Raw genomic sequence first — 27622 nt, 5'->3', positions numbered from 1 at the left:
AGAGAACATGAGGATGGCGGCTTCGCCATTGAGAGCCGAAGACACAGACACACCACCTAAAGGTAGTATCAGGTGGGGAGAGTAGATCGAGCTGCATGTTAGGCTCCCTAGAGCACCAGGTGCGGTAGACTGGTCTATCCCGAGAGAGTGACTGTGAGGGCCTCGCTCTTGGCCATGGAGCCGGGATCCCGTGGTCTGCATCTGCGCACAGCAGACCTGGAAGAGCCTGTGCTGTGCCCAGTCCAGCTCTGCAGGCCTGAGAACCAGCGGAGCCTGTGGCGAAAGCCCCAGTCCTGGGCGGAAAACGGGAGCTGCCCCGCTCAGGCCACCAGGCAGGCAAGGGAGGAACGGTCGCCTCCTCCAGTTTTCATTTCATTCTGGCCTCAAGGGGTTGGAGGAGGCCTACCCATGCTGCCCAGGTCTGCTGAGTCCCCGATTCAAATGCTGATCTCATCCACAAACCCTCCCAGACACACCCAGCAAGTGTTTTGATCTGAGTACCCCAGGTCCTGTCCAGTAGACACATGGAATGAACCGTCACAGACTATAAAGTTCTACAGGGAGGGTGATGTATCTGACTAGTTAGGCACCCAACATAGGAGATACAGTAGGTACTGTCTAGTAGGAAAGTATAGGTGTGAAACAAAGCTGAGTTATAAAAGCAACCAGGGTAAAACATGCACACTTTTCTAAGCCTCCAGAGAATTACACGCAAAAAAGTAAACTAGATTGAAAAGGCCACAGAATGACATAGATGTAAAAGCTACAAAATCGAAAGCATAACAACATAATACAACAGAAATAGACACAAATCCAGTTATAGATGGACTAAACTCTCCTATTAAAAGGAAAGGACTTCCTGATTGGATTGCAAAGCAAAACCAAACATGTTGGAAAATACGGGAAGCAAAGGCGTCCTGGTGAAGTGAACCTGGAAAGCAGGAGCTATGATCTCCATGCAGTGTGAGTTCAAGCCGGAAGCCGCTCAGAAACAAAGGTGGGCGCTTTTCACAGTGAGGTTCGGGTGGGTTAGCCAAATAACACATCACCGCTGTTGGGAAAAGCAGAAATGAGGAAAGATTCAAGGGGAAATTGTCAAAGATGCCAGTAGCAGGATTTATGTCCTAATCTGCGATATATCAAGTGGGCAAAGAATAATGGAAAACAGAAAAATATATATGTGCGTAAAACCCATATCCCCCAAATGAGGGAATATACTCATGTTAAAAGGAGTGCGCAGAAAACATTCACAAGGATTAATCGTGTATGCGGTAATAGAGAAAGCCTTTATAAATTAAAATAAGTAGAACTAAGACAACTTCTTGTGATTGCAGTGTGATGTGAAATCAAGAACAAAATCAGGGAAAAAAAAGCTCCTAACACTTGGAATTTAAAAAACAAAACCCAAACAGAACAAAACACTGTCTTAAACAATTCTTGGTTCAAAGAAGTACGATTCAAAAGTGCATAAGATGTAGAAAATAATTGTCCTGAAAACACTTCTCATCAGAGCCTGTGGGAACCACCTAAATTCACAAGTTTAAATATTTATATCATTGAACAAGAAAGCATGTAAATATATGGATTAGACCTTCAACCCAAGAAGTCAGAGAACAAAAGGAAAGTAAACCTTAGTGAAACAAAAAGGTAGGAATTTGTAAAGATCAAAGCAGAATAGGAAAGTGAAAAATGGTAGAAATAATAAGTAAGTCCAAATACCTGTTATTTGAAATAAAACCAATAAAACATATGAATTATTCACAGTTCTAATAAAAAATTGATAGAAAGTATCACCATCCAAAATAGGAAACAAGACTAATTACCTGGAGCTATTGACTGAGCAGGAGCATGCGAGAGCTTTCAGGCGTGCTGAGAATTCTGTGTCCTGATCTGGACGGTGGATACGTAGGTGTAGACATGTATAAAAAGCCATCAGGCTGTGCACATAAGATTGAGAAGTTTACTGCGTGTAAATTATGTATACCTCGATGGGAAAGAAAAGCAAAAATTAAAAAATTGAGAATTATGAGTTTTATCTGATTTCTATAAAAAGAATTATGAATTATATCTCAGTTCCATTTTAATAAACTTAAAAATCTGTGGGAAATGAATGATGTTTCAGGGAAATGTTACCTATCAATCCCAACTCCAGAAGAGAGAGAAATTTTAAACAGATCAATTACTGTAGAAAAACGTTGTCCCAAAATTGCCATGGCTGCTCTCCCCCACCACAAGAGGAAAGAAACAGAAGATGCATCAGGCCAAGCCAGTTTCATGGGAAAATTCTACCAGATCTTCAAAGTGCAGATACTTTGAGCACTGTGTAAACCAGTTCAGACTGTGGGAAAAGGAGGGGAAGGCATTCTGGAAGTGTTGTATTGACACCAACAACTGCAAAGGCCTTACAAGCCTGTGTATGTGTGTGTGCGCGCGTCTGTAGGTGTGCGTGCGTGTGTGCACGTGTGTGTGTGTGTGTGCATGCATGCGCATACATGTATCAGTGTCATTGTTAACATGTCACGAGTGAAATTTAACAGCAGGTTGAAATACATCATATGCAGTAAGATTTATTCCAGGACCAGCCTGTCAGCTTGATTTTAGGATATCAATTTATAGAATACCCTCTTCATGGGGGCGTTTGACAAAATCCAACACTCAGCCTTGATTAAAAACTCTTAATAAAATAGGAATATATGGGTAATTTCTCACTGTGATAGAAAATACCTATTTGAAAAAAAAGGTCATGTGCTGTAAATAAGAAAGTATTGGCTTCAGCTCCAGTGAAGCCACAGGCCACCTAAGGATGTCCAGTATCACAACTGTGATTTCGTATTATTCTGGAGATACTAGTCATCCAGAGTAGACAAGGGAAAGAAACCCAAGGTATCAATATTGGGAAGGAGGAGGAAAATTGGAAAATTGTCCCTCTTTGCTGCTGATAAGATTATGTGCCAAGAGAATCAACTGAGAACTGCTGCTGTCGGTCGGAATTTAGTGAAGGGGGCGGGAAACAAAAATTTAAAATCACGTATACAAAGATAAGTTAGAAAGAAGAAGAAAAGGCTGGGCACGGCGGCTCACACCTGTAATCCCAGCACTCTGGGAGGCTGAGGCAGGTGGATCACTTGAGGTCAGGAGTTCGGGACTAGCCTCACCAACATGGTGAAACCCCGTCTCTACTAAAAATACAAAAATTAGCTGGGCTTGATGGCGTGCACCTGTAATCCCAGCAACTTGGGAGGCTGAGGCAGGAGAATCGCTTGAACCTGGGAGCTGCAGTGAGCCGAGATGACACCACTGCACTCGAGCCTGGGTGACACAGCGAGACTCTGTCTCAGAATATATATGTATATTTATGTATATATTTTTATATTTTATATATATAGTGAAAAAAAGCAAGGTACCAAATGATGTGTAGGACATCGTACCATTTTTGTTAAAAAAAAATGAAGTGTGGTGGGAGGAAGAACATAGACGTGTTGCTGGCATGCGCACCAGCAGCCTCCGGAAGGAACATATGCTCAAACCTCAGAACGTTGGTTGGCTGAGAGTCGGGGGCCTGGGGCGCTGGGGTTGGAAGTTGGGGACAGGCTGCTCAGGGCATGGGCATCCGTGTTTGTTGTCTGAACTGTGGATCTTTCTTTTTAATGGACACATGATAATTGTATATATTGATGGGGTACATAGTGATGTTTCAGTACATGTAACATATGGTGATTAGATCAGGGTAATTAGCATATCCTGCCCTGTTGCACACTGTGCACCCCCTGCCCCAATGCCTTTTTTCCCAGGCTCCTGCTGGCCCCCAGCCCAGGGGGTGTTGTCCCCCTCGCGTCATTCCACCCTGGGTGTCTGGCAGGCTTTGCAGCTTCACTGCTGGGAGCCTCCGGCTGCCCTGGTACCTGCTGGCACCTATCCTTCCCTCCCTGAGGCCACACTGTCCTTCCTCCTCCCTTCATGACGGAGTGAGCCGGGCTTTGGAGTGGGTCAGGACTGGTGGGAACAAGGTTCTGACTTGGGCCAGGGGCAGGATTTACCTCCCTGAACCCATCGGATCCTGTCCGTGAGACACCCCAGGAGTGGTGGGCATCTCTGGGTGGGCCTTCCTTAGCACCCCCGGGCCCTGGAGCTGGTGCCTACGTAGCCCCTCAGCCTGCGCCAGCCTGCCTGACCAGGCCCCCGTCTGTGCCCTGCTCTTCCTTGAGCCTGCAGTCCGTTCTGGCTCCTGGCCTCCCCACCGTCTGCTGCCCCTGATGCCTCCCACCCTAGGTGTGTAGGGGCGAGTTAGAATCCACACTCCTGGCCGGGTGCACTGGCTCACGCTTGTCATCCCAGCACTTTGGGAGGCGGAGGCGGGTGAATCACCTGAGGTCAGGAGTTCGAGACCAGCCTGGAGAACACAGTGAAACCCCATCTCTACTAAAATACAAAAAATTAACCAGGCGTGGCAGCATGCGCCTGTAGTCCCAGCTACTCAGGAGGCTTAGGCAGAAGAATCGCTTGAACCTGCGAGGTGGAGGTTGCAGTGAGCCGAGATTGTGCCACTGCACTCCAGCCTGCGTGACAGAGCGAGACTCCATCTCAAAAAAGAAAAATAGAATCCAGGCTCCCTCCCGGGCGGTGCAGCATCTCACGCTGTTCTGTAGAGGAATTGGAAGTAGCGGAATAAATGACGGCTTGTGGCTGTTAAACCAAACCGATGGCAGCGTTGGAGCGTGCTCTCTCCCCAGCTGTGTGTCCACTCTCCAGAGACTCTCACATGCACCCCACACACCTCACCGTGAGCCTGTGCATCTGTTGCTATTCAGGAGATGGAAGTGACAAAAAAGTGAGAGAACTTGAGTTTGCAAAGTTAGAGTGCTGTCTGGCCTGGCAGCTTCAGGCTTCCAGGAGAGAGGTCTCTCCCGCAGCTCCCAGCCCAGGGCGGGGGTGCTGCCAGGGGTGGTCTCAGGGGCCTGAGCTGGGGTTCCCCACACACCTGGGTGTGCTCGTGTCTGCTGACCCTCTATCCTTTGCTTTCTCTTAGCTGGAGATGGAGCTGAAGATGCTAAAGTCTCAGTCCAGCTCTGCCGAACAGAGCTTCCTGTTCTCCAGGGAGGAGGTGGACACGCTCAGGTATGTCCCCCAGAGAGGAGGCGGAGACGCCCAGGTGTGTCCTGTGGGGGAGGAGGCGGATACGCTCAGGTGTGTCCCACTGAGGAAGAGGCGGACGTGCTCAGGTGTGTCCTGTGGGGTGGGGGGAGGTGGGCACGCTCATGCGTGTCCCCCAGGAAGTGGACATGCTCAGGCGTGTCCCCCAGCGGGGAGGTGCGCACGCTCAGGTGTGCCCTTTCCAGAGGAGGGGAGTGCGGGAGACACGTCCACCGGCAGCCTCCTGTCCCCCTCTCCAGGCCGTGCCCTTCTCTGTGTGCTCCCCCGTGGGTAGCTGGAGTAAAGTCTTGCTCCTCTGCTGCCTTCGTGGAAGGGCTTTTCTTTGTAAGTCCCATCCCATCCACCTAGGTTCCTCTCTGCAGGGACACTCGTCTCTGCTGGTGTGGCCCTTTCTTCAGCAGCACTTCTCCAGCCAGCGCTGACAGCAGGGGTCTCTCAGTGTCCCTGACGCTCAGAAGGGAGCAGGTCCTCCATCAGGGGGCGGCGCTGGAGCCGGGTCTGCAGCCGCAGGGGCTGCATGGCAGTGCTGTGCCGAGATGGCTGCACTGGAGTGTGGCTCAGAGCAGAGCCCAGGCAGTGCAGCAGCCAGGCGTGTCCAGCAGCCCTTGGGCTGCGCTTCAGACATGCTGCCAGCTCTCTGCCACCGCACTGTCCTAGGCCACCCTCACCCCAGCTCCTGCTTGCACACGGCGCCCCTAGAGCAGGGTCTGCAGGCCGGGCTGCTTTTCTAGAGCTCTCTGCCTCTCCCCCGCCTTGTGGACCCATCAGGGTCCTCAGGCAAGAGGTTTCCAGGCAGACGCAGGTGGAGCTCCGGGCTCCGCTTTGGTGCCTGTGTTGGCGCTGCCCCATCCAGTGCGGATTGAAAGTGGCTGTGGGGCAACCCGAGTGTCCTGCCAGAATCCAATGTGGGAGGCAGTGGCTGTGGGCACAGGGTGGGGTGGCAGGAGGCCCATGGCTTTCCTGCATTGGCCACTCCTCTGCTCTGAGTGTCTGCAGCAGGCCAGGCCCTGGGCATCCAGGGTTTCTCCTGGTCATCAGAGGAACTGAGAACAGGGGACTGAGACAGCTCCAGGGGACATCAAATGGCCCTGCAGTGAGATGGGGGTGGCAGTGGGGAGAAAGCACCCTTCCTTGGCCACACAGCTTTGGTGTGTGGGCCCCTGGACCCCCCGCGGCAGCAGCCTCTGCTTCGTCTGTCACACCCACTCCCTGGGGTTCCAGTTTTCACCTGTGGATGGCCCCCCTTTCTCAGGGTTGCCGAGAGTAAAGCAGGAAAAGGGCTGCCTTTAGTGTGGCCCCGGCCCAGGAAGTGCTCTGCACGTGGCAGCTGATGCCTTCTAGATTCGATGTTCCTCCAGCGTCTCTGAAGCATTCCTCATGCATGGGCTGTGCCTTACACATCGCCCTCTCTGGGATCCGCCGGAGTCTGAGCGGTTTGATTTACATCTGCTCAGCCGTTCAAGTGTTCAGATACTGAGTGTGTGCCGTGGCGTCCTTAGGGCCGAGCATGGAGGCTGACGGAGTGGTGAGTGGGCCCCGACGCGCTCTCCGTCTTCATCTGCGTCTCCGTGTCTCGGGGACCTGGGGGCCATTCTTCACCTAGAGGCTCTGTCGTTACAGCCTGTGAGGTGCACGTGGTCCTGTGACAGCAGATGTCTCCCCCCGGAAGTGCGTCTGCGTGTGGTCTTCGGGTTGATGGGGTTGGGGGCTGTGTGTGAGCGTGGGTGTGGGGTGGGGGAAGCTGGAGACCGGGCAGGTGCCATGGTGAGCGTGCAGTCTCTTTCCTAGCAGCAATGGGAGGCACTAGAGGCTTTGAAGTGGAAGAATGTGGCTGGAGAAAGCACTGGCTGCCAGGCCTGGGGAGGGGAAGGAGAGTGGCAGAGGGGCCGTCCCCATCACCTGCTCACCAAGCATCGGTGCTGGGAGCCCCTCCGAAGCCGGAGTTGGCTTTTCCTTTGCAGAGATGAGCAAAATATGCCTCCCACACACACCCTGACTTGCAAGAGCAGCCCCACCTGGGGAGAAAGACCCTTGCCACACAGAGCAGCGGGCCTGGAGGCCTCAGAGCAGGGGTAGTGTGTAGTGAGACAGAAGGAATGGCCCAGAAGGGCAGCCCAGGCAGGTCAGGAGCTCACCAAGGCCAAGGCTGGATGACGTGCCAGACAGGCTTCAATGTGTGTCTGCAGTGAGAGGGGGAGCTGGGACCAGCAGCAGAGGCCACACCTTGTCATCATGGAGAAAGGGCCTCTGGAGGCACGCGGGCGCAGGGGGAGAGGCCGTGCACAGCAGTGCATCGGGAAGGTCTGGGCTGGTGTGGCTAGTGCCTGACCCTGCAAGGTCCTGAATGCCACGCGAGGCAGGGTGGTCTCCACTGTTGTCTTCCAGTCCCCAGGAGCCACGTGGGAGGTGGTGGAGTAGGTTCTTAAATCTGGGGAGTTGCGGCTGTGGCTTCCAGCATCTGTGAAGGTTTCAGGAAGGTCAGCGTGTCCCGGCCCGTGGCTGCCCACGCAGGAGCCTGCATCACGCTGCACGGCTCCCTGCTCTCTGAGATGGCACTCTGCTTTCTGCTGGGCCTTTTGGCACCTAGAACCTCTCGTTCTGCAGTTGATGGGAGCATGGCCAGGCGTGTGTCAGATTTGTGTGGGCTGGCATGCTTGGGGTTTATTCATTTTTACAATTTAAGAAAAGGCCTTTATCATTGATATCTTCTACATCAAGGTCAAAGCTTCTCGTCCCCACCATTTTGTTTGGAGCCCTTCAGCCTGCCACTGCACTGTGGGAGCCCCTCTCTGGGCTGGCTGAGGCCGGAGCTGGCTCCCTCTGCTTGCGGGGAGGTGTGGAGGGAGAGGCGCAGGCAGGAACTGGGGTTGCGTGCGTGGTGCTCACAGGCCAGTGCGAGTTCTGGGTGGGCATGGGCTTGGTGGGCCCCACACTCTGAGCAGCCGGCCAGCGTTGCCGGCCCCGGGCAGTGAGGGGCTTAGCACCTGGGCCAGCAGCTGCGGAGGGTGCACTGGGTCCCCCAGCACTGCCGGCCCATCTGCGCTGCAGTCGAATTCTCACTGGGCCTCAGGCGCCTCCCCGTGGGGCAGCGCTTGGGACCTGCAGCCCGCCATGCCTGAGCCCACACCCGCCCCCAGCCGTGGGCTCCCACGCAGCCCAGCCTCCCTGACAGCGCGGCCCCCTGCTCCGTGGCGCCTGGTCCTATTGACCACCCAAGGGCTGAGGAGTGCAGGTGTGTGACGTGGGACTGGCAGGCAGCTCTGCCCCCAGCCCGGCGTGGGATCCGCTATCGGAAGCCAGCTGGGCTCCTGAGTCCGGTGGGGACTTGGAGAAATTTTATGTCTAGATAGAGGATTGTAAATGCACCAATCAGCAATCTGTGTCTAGCTAAAGGTTTGTAAACGCACCAGTCAGTGCTCTGTGTCTAGGTAATCTGGTGGGGACTTGGAGAACTTTTATGTCTAGCTAAAGGATTGTAAATACACCAGTCAGCACCCTGTGTCTAGCTCAAGGTTTGTAAATTCACCAGTCAGCACTCTGTGTCTACCTCAAGGTTTGTAAATGCACCAATCAGCACTCTGTGTCTAGCTAAAGGTTTGTAAACGCACCAGTCAGCACCCTGTCAAAACAGACCAATCAGCTTTCTGTAAAATGGGCCAATCAGCAGGAGTGGGTGGAGCCAGATAAGGGAATAAAAGCAGGCTGCCAGAGCTAGCAGTGGCAACCCGCTGGGGTCCCCTTCCACACTGTGGGAGCTTTGTTCTTTCACTCTTCGCAGTAAATCTTGCTGCTGCTCACTCTTTGGGTCCGCACTGCTTTATGAGATGTAACACTCACCACGAAGGTCTGCAGCTTCACTCCTGAGGCCGGCAAGACCACGAACCCACCGGGAGGAACGAACAACTCCAGACGTGCTGCCTTAAGAGCTGTAACACTCACCATGAAGGTCTGCAGCTTCACTCCTGAAGCCAGCAAGACCACGAACCCACCAGAAGGAAGAAACTCCGAACATGTCCGAACATGGCAAGGAACAAACTCCAGACACACCATCTTTAAGAACTGTAACACTCACCATGAGGGTCCACGGTTTCATTCTTGAAGTCAGTGAGACCAAGAACCCACCAATCTCGGACACAGGAGGACCAGGGATGGTCCTCACACACACATGCACAGCCACACATATGTGTGCCTGCTCTTGCCCAGATGCACACTCACATTTTCACATCCATTTATTTGTTGTATGTGAATGACATGTATCACACAGCATCGTTTTTCAACACTGAAGCTAGAGAGAGCGTCGGTGGGGATTTTTAAGAGGCAGCAGCTGAGGAGCCCTTTCAGCCAGAACAAATCTGAGCCCGTCCTCTCTGTTGTCAAATAGCAGCTCTAGCAAATCCTAAATGTTGCCTGTAGATTCAGCAACTGGTTAGACGCTTGCTAATTCCAGAGGCTTGCCTATCTGTGCCAGCGCCTGCTAGTCACACTCGGACCCTCGCTTCCCGGCCGTGTGATGCCTTCTGGGTCCCGGGAGGTGCTGGGGGTCCTGGAGACGCCGGCCTGCCTCAGGGGACGAGAGGTGACCCATGACCCCACTCACCCGAGGTCCCCACTCTTCAGGACACTCTGTGATCTCCACTCACACCCCAGGGACCCAGTGCCCAGGCCCACGTCCTTTCCAGAGGGCCAGGTGCTAGACTTTTAATGTTCTTTTGTAGAAATTATCATCTTTCGTCCAACAAATCTCCATTAAACACCGCTGCTCTAAGTCCCCTCATGAAACTACATAGAGGTAACTGGAAAGACAGTCCCTGCCTGCCAAGCTTCTAGGGCAGTGGTTTGATCTTTGAGCTCACCGTGCCCAGCCCAGGCCGCCAGGGAGAGTTCAGCCTGGGAAAGTGGAACTGGTTTTCCCTGGTTCTGTCCTGTTCTGCAGCCGCTCCTGCTGCCCACCGTGGAGAACCTGCTGGCTGGGCCGGGTCTGGAGTACAAGTGATTGGTCCCATTGGAAGGGCAGCTGTGGCCGGAAAGAGGTCACCCTCAGATGCTATGGTCCCAGGTGGGAAGGCGTGGCCCCGAGGGGGCCTGGTGATGGACTGCCCAGCCCATCTGGGGATCAGGAGCCCAGGGCAGGACCTGGGGAGCCTTTTTGGCCTCATTCTCCCTCCCCCGAGCAGCTTCAGGAGCAGGCTGAGGCAGCCAGGTCAACAGGGTGAAGGCTGGTGAGCTGCCTCCACCTGGCTGGGCAGCACTGTCAGCAGGCCCGTGACCACCAGAGCTGTCCCCAGCCCACTGCCTGGCTGCCGGTAGCGACAGCGGCCCCTGCGCCTGGGCTCTGCAGGTGGTGCCGGTGACCAGAGCCAGTGAAGGCAGGTGCGCGCCCCAGGTCCGGCCTGCAGCTTGGGTCCTCAGGGCCCTGCTTGCCTGGGTCCTGTACCCCGGACCTGCTTCTTCCTCTCCGAAAGCCTGCCCGCCTCCCCTGGTCCCCAGCATCCTCAGGTTACCCAAACACTCTGGCCGGGGCCTGCTCTGTGCGCTGCATTGGGCACTCCAGGCCTTTCCTTCTGGCGTCTCACGCCCTTCCGCTCTTGAGAGCTTTCCTGGCTCTGTTCACTGATCATTTCCTCTCCTCTGTTTTCTGTGTCTTCTTTCTGAAACTGTTACTTGGATGTTGGATTTTCGAATAGTTTTCTCTCTCTTAAATCTTTTTGATCCTATTTTCCTTATTTTTGTCCTACCTTCTGTATTTTCTCAGCTTTGTTAACCTGTTCTTATTTTATTTGTTGCCATACTCTTCGTTTCCTGAGAGTCTGTTTCTGTTCTGTGAGGATTCTTTTATGTATAAAGCATCCTGTCAGTGTTCATGAGTGCAGTGGGGTCACTGTGTCTTTGATGTTAATAATAGTGCTTTTTGGAGTTTTCTTCTCCTAGTGAACCCTGTTCTCTGTTGCTCTAAGTTGCTGTTTTTCTGCCAGTGTTGGACCTTACTCTTTTCTTTCTGGATGATTTCCTTAAGCGTTTGGTGGTCCCAGCTGCCTGTGCCAGGGTGGGTTTGCCCTGTGCTTCTCCGAGGAATCCGGCTGGGTCTTCCACTGGGGAGCCCTTGGGAGGGGCCTCTGATCTTTCCTCTCAGCCTGGGTGACTCTGGTGTGGGGGCCTGTGCTGCCAGCTCCTGGGGGCTGAGCAGGGAAGTGTGTCGCCAATGCAGGACTCCTCTTGCGGTGGGGCACCCTGTCCGTGCCTTACCTAAGGGCCTGTCTCAGCCCAGAGATCTTATGCAGGATGTGCAGAGTGACATGCAGGCTCCTGCCCTTCACTCCCAGAAGCAGAAGCCAGCAGAGTGCTGTCCCCGCCCAGCAGCATCAGCGTGGCCCCTCGGGGAGCGCGTCTCCTGCCCCAGCCTTCAGCAGCCGGCACTGCTCCTGTGTCTGTGCTGGGCAGGGTCAGCAGGGCTGATGGCAGGGACCTTGGTGCCATTCAGCAGAGGCAGGCCCAGCTCTGGCTCTCTGGTCCAGTAGTGTCGCCATGCCCAACAGGGATCGGAGCCTACACCTCACCCAGCACCGAGGCAGAGCAGGATGTGGAGGGGGGTCTTCAACCCCCAGGACCCCATGTCAGAGGCTCAGCAGGGCCTTCCCCACACCCTGCAGCAGGGAGGCTGCCGTTGCCCTTCATGCCTCCTGTCCGTGGTGTTGGCGAGACAGGCAGGGGCCCAGCTCGCACCCCCGTCTGTGGTCCTCGTGTGTGGGGTACACATTGCCGCTCTAGGGGCTGAGCTTGTACCCGGCTGTCTGCGGCCCTCGTGAGCAGGTACACATTCCCCACTGTAGGGGCCCAGCTCGCATCCACCCGTCCGTGGCCCTCGTGAGTGGGGTACGCATCCCCACTCTAGGGTCCCAGTTCACGCCTGCCTGTCTGTCGCCCTTGTGAGCAGGTGCACGTCCGCACTCCGCGTGTGCCAGGATGGTGTCCGCCAGGTCTGTGCGGTGGCAGAACTCCCACTCTGCCCCCAGGTCTGGCACTCCTAGATGTACACAAGCCAAATAACAGTTAGAAAACCCAGGACGCAGAAGTGTCTGGGATGAACAGAGAATCGGGCAGATCTACATTTACAGTTGAGAACTCACACCTCACCCTCCACGACTGACGGAACTGAGTGTCCCCATCAGCCCGCAGGACCTAATCAGTGTCTGTGGAACACCCTGTCCGAGAGCAGAGGACTCTTGCCTCTGCATTCACCTGGGACAGTCACAACAGATCACATCACGGGTCATCAAAGAGACCCCAGTAAATTCGAAAGAATCGAATTCACTCAGACTGTGTGCTCTGAGTGTAATGAACCCAAACTAGATGTCAGTAACAGAAGAACAACAGGGAAGTCTCTAAGCATTAGGAGATTAGCAACACATGTCTGCATTGCCCGTGTGGGGGAGGAGTTCTCCCGGTACAAATAAGTACACTGGGCAATAATGGAAATACACACATCTAAGTAAGTGGGGTCCAGCTAGACCGGTGCTGAGAAGGAAGTACGTCATGCTCAGTGTTCACGTTGGGAAAGAGGAATGGTCTCTAATTTATGTTCCTATCTCAATAACCTGGAGAAAGGAGAGTGGAATAGCCCAGAGCAAGCATGGATGAAGGAAATAACATGAGCAAAAAGCAATGAAATTGAAAAAAAAATAGAGAAAATTATTAAAACAATAAGCTGGGGCTTTTTTGGAAAAAAAATTCAATAAAATTGGCAAATCTCTAGCAAATTTGACAAAAATAAAAAGACACCACCAAAATCATCAATATCAGCAATGAAATAGGGGCCATCACTACAGGCCCTGTAGCCATTAAGCAGAGGGTGTTATGCCACAAACAACTTGAAGCAGCGGACTCACTCCTCAGAACCCACAAGCCACCAGACTCGACCAAGATGAAATAGGTTATCTGAATAATCTTGTAAACTATTTTTTTAAAAAAAATTGAAGTCATAAAGATGAGAAGGATATCCCTAGGCCCAAATGGTTTCCCTAGAGAAATCTACCAAACAGTTAATAATTAAGATCAATTTGACACAGAAAATTGAAGAGATTGCTAGGGTTTAGGCACGGGGGTGCATGTGTGTACAAAAGGACAGCGGGGCGAGCCTTCCGGTGTCAGGACAGGCCTGTGTCTGGATGGCAGTTGTGGGCGCACACATCCACACACATGACAGATCACGTGGGAGTAGACGTGGAGGGAAGTGTCTGTGAGCTGGCGGCAGGCGAGCAGTCTCTGGATTGTACCCATGTTAGTTGTCCCGTTTTTGATATTGCTGTTTAAGTTGTTACCATCGAGGGAGATTGGGTAAAGAGGACACGGACCTCCTTGTACGTTTCCCACAAATTGCTGTGAATCTGCGATGAGGTCTTCGTTCTGTTTTAAAGGTCTCCAGCCAGCCCTGCAGTTCCAGCGCTCCCTCCTCCCTGCTTCCGGAAGTCGTTGCTGGGGTGGGTATCCCTGAACCTGGGGAGCTTGTGATGTCAAAGCTTCTTGGCTGTTCCATTCCTGGCGTGGGATTCAGCTTTTCTGGGGTCGTTTGCCACTCATCTGTCTGGAAGCTTTCCAGCTTCCATTTTAAAGGCTATTTGATGCTGTGCCTTCTTTTCTTTGTCTTCAGGTAAATGCCTCAAAAAAAGTAAGCAAAACCTTTACCCTTGTTTTACCAGGATTTTGAGAGAGATTACACTTAAGTGCACGTGTTCAAGCTACCGTCTTTAACTGAAGTCTTTGATGATTTTTCCGTTTATATAATATATATTTTAAGTGAAACACACATCATTTGCATCCTGTTTCTCCACTATATATTATAACATAAACACTTCCCCATGTTTTTATAGGTTTTTGTTAAGTCTTAATGTATAGTTGATTAACCCCTTTTGGAGCTTGAGTGGTTTCGCGTTTTCACCTAGTGAGAATGAAGGTGAACTGTTGGCCATGTTTTGACTTCTGTGCGAGAGAATTCTGTGTGTCTGGAAAGACCAACTGTAGCCTGTAGGAGCCTGGCTGCACTGAGAAATCCCATCGCTTGTGTTTCTTACTGGTGACGGCAACAGCCCCCAGCAGCAGCGGTGGCCATGATTGCAGTGAGAGGCAAGTGATGTTTGTGTGGGGCTCACTGTGGGCCCCGCATGGCACTGCGTGCATCTCCACATTGATCGAGTTCTAACTGCGGGCCTGAGACGGGGTTTAAGGATATTCACTGTATTGAGGTGGAACTCGCACACCGAAGGGCTGGCTGTGGGCCCCGCACGGCACTGCATGCATCTCCACACTACTGAATTCTAACTGCGGGCCTGAGAAGGAGTTTAAGGATATCTACTGTATTAGCGCAACTCGCACACAATGGAAGGGATTCATTTAAACCTGAGTTCATGGTCGGCGAGTACCAAGGGCGGGCGGTGGTACCCTTATCCCGGGAGCAGGTCATAGAGGCTACGTTATCTTCAGAGTTTTAAAACAATAAGTAAATAAAAGTGGATGCACTTCTTACCACCACATGCCTGCAGTTCTAAAGAATGCCAGCAATGATCTACAGTTCTACCACCATTCCCCCACCAGATGCCACCGTCACGTCTCAACAGATGCATGCACAAGCATGCAGCCACCACAGTAAGATATAGGACATAGCCCAGCAGGTGTTTAAATTTTTTACTTTTAAAATTATATAATAGGCTGGGCATGGTGGCTCACGCCTTTTATCTCAGCACTTTGAGAGACCAAGGCAGGCAGATCACCTGAGGTCAGGAGTTGGAGACCAGCCTGGCCAACATAGTGAAACCCCGTCTCTACTAAAAATGGAAAACTTAGCTGGGCGTGGTGGCGCGTGCCTGTAATTCCAGCTACTTGGGAGGTTGAGACATGAGGATCACTTGAACCTGGGAGGTGGAGGTTGCAGTGAGCCGAGATCATGCCACTGTACTCCAACCTGGGTAACAGAGTGAGACTGTCTCAAAAAAAAAAAAAAAAAGTAAAAATTACAATTATATAGTAAAATTAACTTTTTTTCTTATAGGATACAGCTCTATGAACTGTAATCACCCTGTAATCAGAGTGCAAAATAACGTCAACCCTTCAGGAATCCTCCATGGTCCCCCTTTCCATTCACCCAGCCACACAGGGACCTCCCGGCAGCTGCACATGTCTGCTCAACCCTGCGGCTCGGCTTTTTCCAGCCCAGTCCTACAACATGCAGTCTTTTGAGACTGGCTCCTTTCATTCAGCACAACGCCCTCGAGATCCATCCAGGTTGTTTGTGTATAAAAGTCAGTTCCTTTTTCACTTAGGTAGCTTTCTCATAAATTTCGAGGTCAGGAGCTATGAGTCTCCCTGGTGGTGGTTCTTTTTCAGGGGGGTTTGACTCCGCTGACAGGTAAACAGCGGGCAGTCTTCTCCCTGACACAGATGGCTTTACATTTACTTAGGTTTTCTTCCATTTCTTTTAGCAATGTTTGGCAGTTTTTAGGGTACAAATCTTATGCCTCCTTGGGTAAATGTATTGCAGAGTGTTCTGTTCTTTTTGATGCTGTTAAGAATGGAATTGTTTTCTTGATTTCCTTGTCAGATTGCTTGTTCCTAATACAGGGAAATACAACTGATCTTTTGTGTGTTGACTTTGTATCTTGCAACTTTGCTGATTTTGTTTATTGACTAGAACAGGTTATTTGCAGCTTCTTTAGGGTTTTCTGTAGCCTGGCATCTGCAAAGAGAGAGAAGTAGTTTCACTTTTTCTTTTCCAATTTGGATACAATTTATTTCTTTTTCTTGCCTAATTGCTCTGGCTATGTTGAATAGAAGCAGCAAAAGCAGACATTCTTGTCTTGTTCCTGATTTAGGGGAAAAGCTTTTAGCTTTTCACCATTGAGATTGACATAAGCTATGGGGTTTTTGTTTTATTTATTTATTTATTTATTTATTTATTTATTTATTATTTTTGAGGTGGAGTTTCGCTCTGTCACCCAGGCTGGAGTGTAGTGGCACCATCTTGGCTCACTGCAACCTCTGCCTCCCGGGTTCAAGTGAATCCTGCCTCAGCCTCCCGAGTAGCTGGGATTACAATCGTGCCACCATGCCTGGCTAATTTTTGTATTTTTAATACAGACGGGGTTTCATCACGTTGGCCAGGCTGGTCTTAAACTCCTGACCTCAGGTGATCCACTCACCTCGGCCTCCCAAAGTGCTGGGATTACAGGCGGGAGCCACCACACCTGGCCAACAGTCGATTTTTTGAAAAGATGGAATTGCCACACTGTTTACCAGATTCAATAGGCAAGTTGTGGAAATTGGACGGAGAGTTCTCATACCCTCTTCACCCGGTTTCTCTCGCTGTTGACATCTCACGCTGCCATGGTGCTCGTCACCGGCGTGTGACTCTGGGCCTGTCTCCAGCCCTTGTTTGGATCCACCAGGCTTTCCTGCATGTTGCAGCTAGGGCACCGCGTTGATTTTAGTCGTCACATCTCTCCTGCCGCTGGTCGGTGACAGTTTTGTCTTTTCTCGCTTCTCCTGACCTCAGTATGTTTAGGAGTCCCTAGAACGCCCCCGAAGCGAGCTTGTGTGATGTGTTTCATTGTTAACCTGAGATGGTGGTTTTTGGAAGGAAGATCACAGACGACAAGTCCTTTCTCACTACGTCCCATCAGGGAGCCCCTGACATCCATGCAACAGCAGGTGGACCTGACCGCTGGACTGAGGCGTTGACAGTGGACCTGACTGCCGGACTGAGGCGTGGACAGTGGACCTGACCGCTGGACTGAGGCGTTGATGGTGGACATGACCGCTGGCATTGATGGTGGACCTGACCGCCGGACTGAGGCGTGGACAGTGGACCTGACCGCTGGACTGAGGCGTTGATGGTGGACATGACCGCTGGCATTGACGGTGGACCTGACCGCTGGACTGAGGCGTTGACAGTGGACCTGACCACTGGACTGAGGTGTGGACGGTTGACCTGACCACCAGACTGAGGCGTTGACAGTGGACCTGACCGCTGGACTGAGGTGTGGACGGTTGACCTGACCACCAGACTGAGGCGTTGACAGTGGACCTGACCGCTGGACTGAGGTGTGGACGGTTGACCTGACCACCAGACTGAGGCGTTGACAGTGGACCTGACCGCTGGACTGAGGTGTGGACGGTTGACCTGACCACCAGACTGAGGCGTTGACAGTGGACCTGACCGCTGGACTGAGGTGTGGACGGTTGACCTGACCACCAGACTGAGGCGTTGACAGTGGACCTGACCGCTGGACTGAGGCGTTGATGTGGACAAGACTGCTGGTGTTGATGGTGGACCTGACCGCCGGACTGAGGCGTCGAGGGTGGACCTGACCGCCGGACTGAGGCGTGCTCTGCCGGGTGCCTCGTCCGTGAAGCTGTTTGCACTTTCTCCAGTCTCTTCCTTGGAAGTGAATCCCTCAGGGCACAGGCGACGCTCCCCCTCTGGAGGGATGAGTTCTACATGTATGATGTGGAGTTCTGTGAGGGAGGTGTCTCCTCTTCCCCATTTATTCACTTCTTCATTTATTGCCAGCAGTGTGGACTGGAGGGAGTTTGCCGCGTGCTCTGTGTTCTCATCCGGTGCATGCACCGGGACTTGTTTATTGCCAGCAGTGTGGACTGGAGGGAGTTTCCCGCGTGCTCTGTGTTCTGATCTGGTGCACGCACCGGGACTTGTTTATTGCCAGCAGTGTGGACTGGAGGGTGTTTGCCGCGTGCTCTGTGTTCTGATCCGGTGCATGCACCGGGACTTGTTTCGCTGCATGATCTCCCCGCGGCCGGCTGCGCCCTGCTGTGCCCCGTCGTTGGGTTTTCTGAGCCCTTCCTCACTCTCTGGCACCACAGGGTGCTCCAGACTCACCTCGTGTCCTCTGCCCCAGCTTTCCAATCATCCGTTCCTCCAGGGAGCCCGGAGCCTTCTCTTGGCAGCACAGTCCTGAGCAGCCCAGGTCAGGGTCTGGGTGTGCCTGTGGCTCCTGGGACGGCACTGCTTCTACACCCTCCCGCCAGCTGCCTTTACCATAGTGTTTGCGTGCTGTAAATATTTCTGTCCTTTTACTTGCAGCGTACCTGTACCCGTTCTTTGAGTTTCTGTATACATGATGTCATCGGGTCAGTTTCTAAACCATCGTGGCAATCTCTGTCTTTTCATTGCTACCATTTTATTATTTGTTTGTGTGTCTCCTCCATTTTTGTTTTTCCTTTTCATGCTTCCTGCTTTCCGTTGAGTTACTTGAATGGTTTTTAGTATTTCATTTTAATTTAGCAGATGGGCATATGACTATTTCTCAGTCTGATGTTTTGAGTGTTTGCTCTGGGAGTTAGAGTACTTATCACTGCCTACTGAGAATCAGCCTCATCCCACTTGAAGTCACACCTGGAAGCCCCTCCCGGCAGGTCCCTTGCCCTCTCCCTTCCTGCCGTCCCTCCACCTACATGGAAATGCCACAGGTTTTGTTTTCAGTCATACAGTGTTTTGAAAAGGGCAGTAAGAGACCCGGGTATTATCTGTAAGCCCAGATAGCTGCCATCTGTTCCTCCTTCATTGTCGACGCTCCAGGTATCCTTCATATCCTCTTTCCTTCTGAAGGATTTCCGGCAGCCTCTCCTGGAGAGCAGGTGGCTACGATTCCTCACGGTTTCCCTCGGATGGGTCCGTCTTTATTCCTCTCGTGTTCCTGAAGGAGCTCTGCCCTGCGCACGCAGCGCGGCCCGCGGCCCTCGCCTCCCAGCACGCCACGATTGCGGCGTTCCTCCTCCTCACCGCGGTTCCTGCCTGGGGAGAGATTTGCAGACGCTCGAATGGCTGTTCCCTTTGAGGTCATACAGTTTTTTTCTGTTTTCACCATTTTTTTTGCCTTCAGTTTTCAGCAGTTTCGTTTGGATGTGTCTGGGTGTGGATTTCTTTGGGTTTATTCTGTTTGGAGTTTGCTCAGCTTCTTGAATCTCTAGGGATTTTTTTTTTTTTTTTGCCAAATTTGGGATATTTCAGCCATTTATTTCCTTAAATACTTTTTCAGCAATTCACTTTTCTGTGAATTTGCTGAGACCTTTGGGTTTCCGTGTGCTGTGAGAGTGTGCACACTCGTCTGCATGGGCCGTCTTGTGGCCCCTCTCCGCCGCACTTCCCAGATAACCCAGCCCCATCTCCTCAGCCCCGGCAGCTGGAACTGCCTCTCCAGGCTGACTTGAAATCTCTGTGGTTCTTCATGTGCCGAGTAATTTGGGGTTATGTCCTGAGCATTGTGAGAAGAGGTTGTGTGTTTAAGTCCTGTGAGGAATGAGAGTGTTTTAGTTCAGCAGTGAGCCGACCTGGGTGGTTTCTAGCCCAGGTCCCAGCGACCTTCTGTGGGGCGCGGTTCCCATCCCAGTTCAGGTTGTGAAGCCTTGGCAGTGCTCCTGGCCTTGGCCTGGGACATTGGCAGTGCCTGTCAGCTTAGCTATCATCAGCTTCAGAGGCCAGTGTGGATGGGACCCAGGCACAGGCCAACCCAGGGACACCCTCAGCTCTCACCGGCTTCAGATGCCAGTGTGGATGGGACCCAGGCATGGGCCGACCCAGGGATGCCCCCCAACTCTCCAGGACTACGCTTTTCAGTCCTTCCATTCTGTGATCTTCGGGTCCTTTCACGTTTCTGGGTCTCCCCTTTGTGGTCCTCCAGGGACGTGGGGCTCTCTTCGCACCGTCTATTGCACTCTGCTGGTGTCATGGAGGTTGGACCCACGCCCGGCCCTGCAGGAGGGAGGACAGGGAGGAAAACGCAGCTAGAGTTTGTCCTGCCCATCTGGAATGACAGCAGCTTCAGACAGAGAGCACAGCTCCTGCCTCAGGCTCCCTGCCGCCACTGCAGCCCTGTGGGCTGAGCCCGTGGTAGTGTGCAAAGAGCAGAGGCAGGGGCCACGGGGGCCGGGGAGTCCATACTCCGAGCAGGGAGGGTCCCACGCTCCTGAAGCTCAGTGGCTTTCTTTTCCGGCCCCCAGGTGAGTGCTGGAGGACTTCGCCTTGAGCTCCTGGTACAGCAGCCTCACCACCGCCTGGATGGTGGCACGAGGTTGAGGTCAGGGGATGCGAGAGAAGAGCCACGATGTTCCCTACCCACCAGTGCGGTGGGCCTTCCAGAGCCGGGCACGTGTCCAGGCGTTGTAGCCCTGTCTGTGGGAGAGGAAGGGCAGGCGTGGGCACCCGTCACACTGCCATGTCTGCGCGGCTTTGTCACGTGCTCTCTTTTGTCTCTTACGTGCTCTCACGTGTTTGTCACAGGCTTGACAAACAAGCCTGGAGGGGCGAGGTGCTCCGTGTCAGGACACGCAGCGAGTGTTGGGTTAAGCTGGGCCCCACCCACCCTTGTGTGACCATCTCCAGGGCTGGGGGTCCTACGTACCCCACTCGGCAGCCTCTCTGGTGGGGTTCCCACACCCGTTGTTCAAGGGAAATGGTCATCAATGCCTGCTGTGAGCCAGACACCATGATCAGGGCTGGAAACGTGGAGCTAGCCATTTGATGAAGGGGACAGAGAAGTAAAATGTGAAGTGTGGTGGTCAAGGCCCACTGGGGAGGGGCTGGCGGGCAGTGCAGGGGTCTGGGACCCGTGGGAGGCTGGCCTGGGTGAGGGGATTCCTGGACTGGATGCTGTCTGCCCGTTGGGCCTTGGGTCTCCCTACTGTCCCCTCTCCAGGCCCCAGGAGCCTCACCTGCGGCACCCAGGCCTCCTGCCCCCATTATGCATCTTTCAGTTCAGCAAAAACAACTAATCATTTTTCTTGCAAAAGTTTCCCCCGTGTGTGATGGGTTTGTTATAAGCAAGATCCCGGCTACCCTCCAGCTGCTTTCCACGCACACGCTCGGAGACAGGCACCTGCTTTGATTGGCGTCATCTTCTCGAGGAAAGATCTAGGCTGGCAGCTAATTTATGTAGCGCTCCTCGTGTTTAAAAAAGTTGCAGTAAGTCAATTTCAAGAAGCTTATGCCAGAACTGATTGCTTTGAGCCATTTGAAGGCAAACCAGAATTCTGAGCTTTTGAGCACCATCCCCCCCAACTTGTTTATTCGTTTGTTCTCTTTCTCGCTCTCTGTGCGGTAGCAGTTTGTCTGAAAGGAGGGCAGCAGAAGAAAGCGCACCCCTTCGGTGCACAAATGAGCACGCATGTGGGCTTGCTGTCTGGCGGCGAGGGTGGGTCACGCAGGTCATTCTGTTAACATGGCTGCAGCTACACGCGTGCGCTCGTTCCAATTCAGCCCTTGAAAGCATTTTGCTCCCAAGCCTTCAGAATCCATAATATCATTTTAAAAGGGGCCTTTTCATCCAGCGTCTCCCTAAGTCAAGAAGCCCCTGCAGAAGGCAGCTTCTTGGAGATGGCCTTGGAGGCCCCCACCATGTCGTCACTCATCACCTTGGGCAGGTTCACTCCCCTAAGAAGCCCTGGGAGGCGAGGGTCAGGAACACCCACCCCGGGCCCTCGGCCAGGCCCCTTACCGGCTCTGTGATCAGGGGCCTCTCAGATGGCTTTCTGAGCCTCAGTCTCCCCTTTACTCAGGCACCAGGACTTCCCTGCTAGATTGATGTGAAGACTGAGGGGGTTGTTTGTAAAGCCACAGCACTTGTGGGGCTCCCAAAACCTCTCCAGGAGGCATCAGCTGGTGCCGGAGGTGTGTGCTAGGTCTCACACTGCACGGCCACCCTGCCGAGAGACGGTGACACTGGGCTGTGCTCAGATGTCTCCCCTGCCAGCGCTCCCTGCCTCAAGAGGAGCGAAGCATTGTTGCTGCAGAAATACCTTCTAGGCCCATGCTCAGGATGTTGGTGTGAGTGGGAGTGCCCCAGACACCCAGGGAGGGTAGCGCACGGTGTCTGCTGGGATGACACAGACACTTGCCCCTGGCCAGCAGCCTCGCCTCCGGAAGCATGTCCTGCAGGTGCGCCGTACAAGCAGGAAGCAGATGTCAGAGGTCATTCACTACAGTACGGTTTTTACAGCTTTCCTGAGGTATAACTGGTGTGCAGTAAGCTGCGCGATGTCAAGTGCAGTGTGGTGAATTTGCATGTACGCACACATACACCCATGGAGCCGTTACCACATTCACATTCGAGACCCCAAGACACGTGCTCTTGTTTGACAGGAATCCCTCCTCCCTGCCGCCTCTCCCCACCCCAAACCCGCCGACGTGCTTTCCATCACTGCAGATTGGCGGGCGGCTGTCGAGTCTTCTGGGCATGGCGTTGGTCCTGGAGCATGTGGTCTCCTTCTTTTTGCTTCTTCCACGCAGCATGGCTGGTTGGGGGAGAGATCACTGTGCACACAGCTGTGTTGTCTTCACTGCTGAGTTGTGTTCTGTCGTATGGAGACACCACAGTTTATACGTTCCCTTGCGATGGACATTTGGAGTTTTTCTGGTTTTTGGCTATTCTGAAACTGCTGGATATTATAAATAAAGTCCCATGTAGAAATCGACTTCATTTTCTTTCAGGTAAATGCCTAGTGTGGAGTGGCTGGCGGTCACGTGTGTAACGTGTTCCGAGGTTGCCCGTCTTCCAGAGTAGTTGGCGTGCAGCTTCTCCTCACCAGCATGCAGCACAGTCTATTTCCTTAGTCCCTCTTTTATTTTTTTAAATGTTTCTTTTACAGACAGGGTCTTGCTCTGTTGCCCAGGCTGGAGTGCAGTGGTGGGATCATAGCTGCCTGCAGCCTCTGACTCCTGGGCTCAAGTGATCCTCCCACCCCAGCCTCCTGAGTAGCTGGGACTACAGGTGTGCACCACCACACCCGGCTAGTTTTTTAAAGGTTTTCATTTAGGCTTTCTAATAGGTTGGCAGTCGTGTCTCACTGTGGCCTTTTATTTTTTATTTCACAAATGACTAATGATGTTGAACATCTTTTCATTCAGCTCACTTGTCATCTGTAGATCTTCTTTGGTAAAGCACCTGTTTTTTTTGTCCATTTTAAAATTTGATTATTTTTCTTAGTGTTGAGTTTGGGAGAGCTCTTTATATGTTCTGGATACAAGGCCTTTATCAGATTATTTGCTTTCCAAATATTTTCTCCCAGTCTGTGTCTTGTCTTTTCGTTCTTTCATCAGGTATTTTGAAGAGAAGTTTTTTTATGATAAAGTCCAATTTTTCAATGTTTTCTGTTATATATGATCCTTTGGATATTAGTCCATTTTCATGCTGCTTATAAAGACATACCCGGACTGAGTAATCTATAAAGAAAAAGAGATTGAATGGACTCACAGTTCTACGTGGCTGGGGAGGCCTCACAATCATGGCAGCAGGCAAAAGGCACGTCTTACATGGTGGCAGACAAGAGAGAATGAGAGCCAAGCCAAAGGGGAAACCCCTTATAAAATCAGATCTTGTGAGACTTATTCACGACCACGAGAATGGTATGTGGGAAACCATCCCTGTGATTCATTATCTCCCACCGTGTCCTTCCCACAATACATGAGAATGGTATGGGGGAAACCGCCCTATGATTCATTATCTCCCACCACATCACTCCCACAACACGTGAGAACTGTATGGGGGAAACCACCCTGTGATTCATTATCTCCCACCACAGGCCTCCCACAACACACGAGAATGGTATGGGGGAAACCGCCCTGTGATTCATTATCTCCCACCATGTCCCTCCCACAACACACGAGAATGGTATGGGGGAAACCGCCCTGTGATTCATTATATCCCACCACGTCCCTCCCACAACACACGAGAATGGTATGGGGGAAACTGCCCTGTGATTCATTATCTCCCACCATATCACTCCCGCAACACATGGGGATTATGGGAGCTACAATTCAAGATGAGATTTGGGTGGGGACACAGCCAAACCCTATCAGGTATCATAGCTAAGAAATCTTTGGCTGTCCCAAATTCACAAGATTTTCTCCTGTATTTTCTTTTAATAACTTTGTAACTTTTGGTTCAGGATTGAGCAGGATTTTCATTTATTGTACAAGATTTTAATTCTTTATTTCCCCCAAGAACGCCCAGTTGTTCCAGAACCATTTGTTGAAGAGTTTGTCCTTTCTACGCTGAATTGCCTTCATATATTTTTCAAAAATCGGTTGTGTTTGTGCTCCTATTTCTGGGTTCTGTTCTGTTTGATCGGTCTGTCCGTCTTGCAGACCAGTACTGCACTGTTGTGATTACTACGGCTTTAACGTAGTTGGTGAAATTAGGTAGCCCCTCCTTTTTCATTGTCAATGTTGTTTTCTCTATTCTAGGTCCATTACATCTCCATATGAATTTTAGAATCAGCTTGCCAATTTGTACAAAGAAGCCTGTGGGATTTTGACTGAGGTTGCTGATTCTGTGGATTAATTTGGGGGAGAAGTGCGTTCCCAACACCCAGAGTCTCCCAGCCTGTGGACAAGGCCTCTCTCTCTCCCTGTGTGGAGGTTGCCCTGGAGCTCTCTTCACAGTGCTCGGAGCTTGTCACGTGCAGGTTTTTCTTGGCCTGTTCCGTTCCATCTCTGTGTATTTCATGGTGTTGGATGCTTTTGTCAGTAGTATTTTCCAGATGACTTTCTGGTGCTGATTTCTAGTTTAATTCCATGATGGTCCTATAACATAGTTAGAATTATGAAATTCCTAAATAGACTGAGCCTTCTTTTATGGTTTAGCATGAGGTCTTCTTGGTACATAGTTCAAGTGCTCCTGAAAAGACTGGGTCTTCTGCTCTTAAGAGTCGAAGCATTTATCCAGGTGAAATAGGTCAAGTTGGCTGATCATGTGGTCCTTGTCCTCCTGATTTTTTGCCCGTTGTTCTATCAGCTATTGAGAGAGGGATACTGAAGTCTCAGATTGTCATTGTGGACCCGTCTATTTCTCCCTGCATTTCTGGCTGTTTTTGCTTCATTTGTTTTGCAGCTCTTTTATTAGCACACACATGTTTAGGATTATTATTTTCCTTTGATTAATGAATCTCTTTATTATTATAAGTTACCTTCTTGGTAATAATATGTGCTCTGAAATTTACTATTTCTGGTATTAGTAGTGTCTCTGGCTTTCTCTTGCTGGTTTTCTTAGTGATGGCATGTTATGTCTTTTTGCATCTTCGTATTTAAAGTGCATTATTGTCAGCGGTGTCTGATTGGGTGTTGCTTTTTAATCCAGTTTGAGTGTCTGCCTTTTAATTGTGGTAGTTAGGCTACTTACATCTAATTTGTTTGTGATATAATTAGTTTTGATCTTGTCATTTGACTGTTTTCTACTCATCTGTCTCTTCTTCATTTCTGTTTCCTTTTTTTTTTTTCTTTTTACCTTTTTTCAATCCACTTTGGTATTTTTCTGATTTTGTTTTATTTCCTTTTTTGGCATCTTAGCTATAAGTCTTTGTTATTTTAGGGCTTGCTGTAGGGTATATAGTATACATCTTTAACTTACCACAGCCTACCTTCAAGTGATATTACGCCTTCTCACATACAGTATAATCACCTTACAGCCGCAGTGTTGGTTTTTCTCCTCCAGCCTTTATACTGTTGTCATACATTTTATTTATTCTATATATTAAATCCCCAATATATTTTCATGAGTTTTGTTTAATCTATTAATCACTTTAAAAAGTTGATAATTTAAATTTTTTTAAAAGACATGAATATAAGAAAGATCTCCCTAAATGCAGCTGCTGTTCCAGCCCTCCTGGTTCTCCGTGCAGATCTGGGTTTATTTGCCCCGCCCCGCCCTCGTCCTCCTTCACCTGCAGGCCTTACCTGACATTTCTGTAGAGCAGGTCGGCTGAAGATGAATTCTTTAAGCTTTCGTGTCTGATCTGAAGGCATCTTCATTTGCTTTTGTTTTGGGAGATGTTTTCACCGTTAAGGTGGTGGTTTTTATTTCTTTCGTTATTTCAGAAATTTCTCCCTCCTCTTTTCTCCGTTGCACTGTTTCTCATGAGAACCCCGCCTTGTGCCTCTGTAGGTACCACCTCTGCCTTTAAGATGGTTTTCCGTGCCGTGGTCCTGAGCAGGCTTGTCCTGATGTGCTCTGGGGCTGCCAGCGTCTTGTTTCCTGGGCCTGTGTTCCTTGCGCTGCCTCGTGTCTGTTGAGCTTTCTACATCTGTGGCTTTATCCTTTCCATTGAAAGTGGAACTTTCTTATAGTATTTGTCCCGTCGCTTCCTCTGCCTTCTTTCCTTTGGGGACTCTCGTTCATGAATGTTATGCCTCATGAAGCTGTCCCACAGCTCAGTGATTCTCTTTTCATTTTTCAGGAATCTTTTCCTCTCTGTGTTTGTTTGCTTATTTATTTGTTTTTGAGACAGGGCCTCGCTCTGTCAGTGCTGGAGTGCACTGGGGTGATCTTGGCTTACTGCAGCCTCCACCCCCTGGGTTCAAGCGATTCTTATGCCTCAGCCTCCTGAGGAGCTGGGACTACAGGGGTGTACCACGACGCCCGGCTAATTTTTTTATTTTTAGTAGAGAAGGGGTTACGCCATGTTGGCCAGGCTGGTTTTGAACTCCTGGCCTCAAGCGATCCAGCTGCCTTGGCCTCCCAAAGTGCTGGGATTACAGGCGTGAGCCACCGTGCCTGGCCTCTGTGTTTTGTTTTTGATAGTTTCTATTGCTGTGCCCTCGAGGACATTAAACTTTTCTCTTACGGATTCTAATCTGTCATTAATCCCATCCAGCATGTTTATCTGACAGGTAGTTTCCACTTCTACCTGTGTCTCTTCCGAGTCTGAACTGTTGCATTCTTCCAGTAGTTTTAACAACTGTCTAAATGTCCCTGTTTGCCAGTGTTGCTGTCTGTGCAACGCTGCGTCTTGGTAGGTATTCGTTGTTTGGTTAATCTCTTCATTATAGGCCGTGTCTTCCTGCTGCTTTAAATGTCTGGTAATCTTTGACTGGATGGCAGGCATTGTGAATTTTAGCTTGTTGTGTTCTAGACATTTTTGCATTTGTATCAATCTTCTTGATCTTTTTTCAGAGATGCAGTTAGGTTTCTTGGAAAGAGTTGGGTTTCCTCGGGTCTTGCTGTTGTGGTGTGCTGGGACGCCCTGGAGCAGTTCTCAGGCTGGAATAGCTGTCCCCGCTCCTGTCCCTGTGCGGTGTCGAGTAATCTTTCCATCACTACAGGCCTTGACAGACTTTTTTTATTTTTAAACCACATGAATATGTTTTCCATTCAAAATATTAGATCTAGAAATGAAGACAAAACTAGACAGCTTTTTACAGTGAACTAAAACTGGCCCCATTCCGGTTGCGGCCATGGAGGTTTGTTTTGTATTCTATTCCCGCTGTGGAGAAGGGAACTCACCATGGGTCGCCTGGAAGCGTGCTTTTGTTTCTCATCTGAATTGTGCCTCTGTGGTCCCCTGTCATCAGCTTCTTCCACACCCCACAGTAGAAGTCCTTTCCTGTCTTTTCCTCATTTCTGAAGATGTCCCGAGGTTGCTTTCCTGTCCCTCAGTGTCCCCTGCACTCCGCCATCACATCACCCTCTGGGAGTGG

The 27622-nt window shown here is 51.0% G+C and overlaps 1 protein-coding gene across 9 annotated transcripts in view; it reads left to right on the top strand.

Annotated features, from left to right (window-relative positions):
* Positions 1 to 27622, top strand: part of MAD1L1 (mitotic arrest deficient 1 like 1) — a 432704-nt gene that overhangs the window by 256669 nt on the left and 148413 nt on the right. For all 9 annotated transcript variants that reach the window (XM_518933.9, XM_003318210.6, XM_054687323.2 and 6 more), the window contains one exon: positions 5027 to 5115. In XM_518933.9, coding sequence (XP_518933.3) covers positions 5027 to 5115 — 89 coding nt within the window. The remainder of the gene's footprint in view (positions 1 to 5026; positions 5116 to 27622) is intronic.

Source organism: Pan troglodytes, chromosome 6, assembly GCF_028858775.2.
Source record: "Pan troglodytes isolate AG18354 chromosome 6, NHGRI_mPanTro3-v2.0_pri, whole genome shotgun sequence".
Lineage (NCBI taxonomy): Eukaryota > Metazoa > Chordata > Mammalia > Primates > Hominidae > Pan > Pan troglodytes.
The sequence above is the reverse complement of the archived record's forward strand: the minus strand, read 5'-3'. Positions and strand labels throughout refer to the sequence as shown.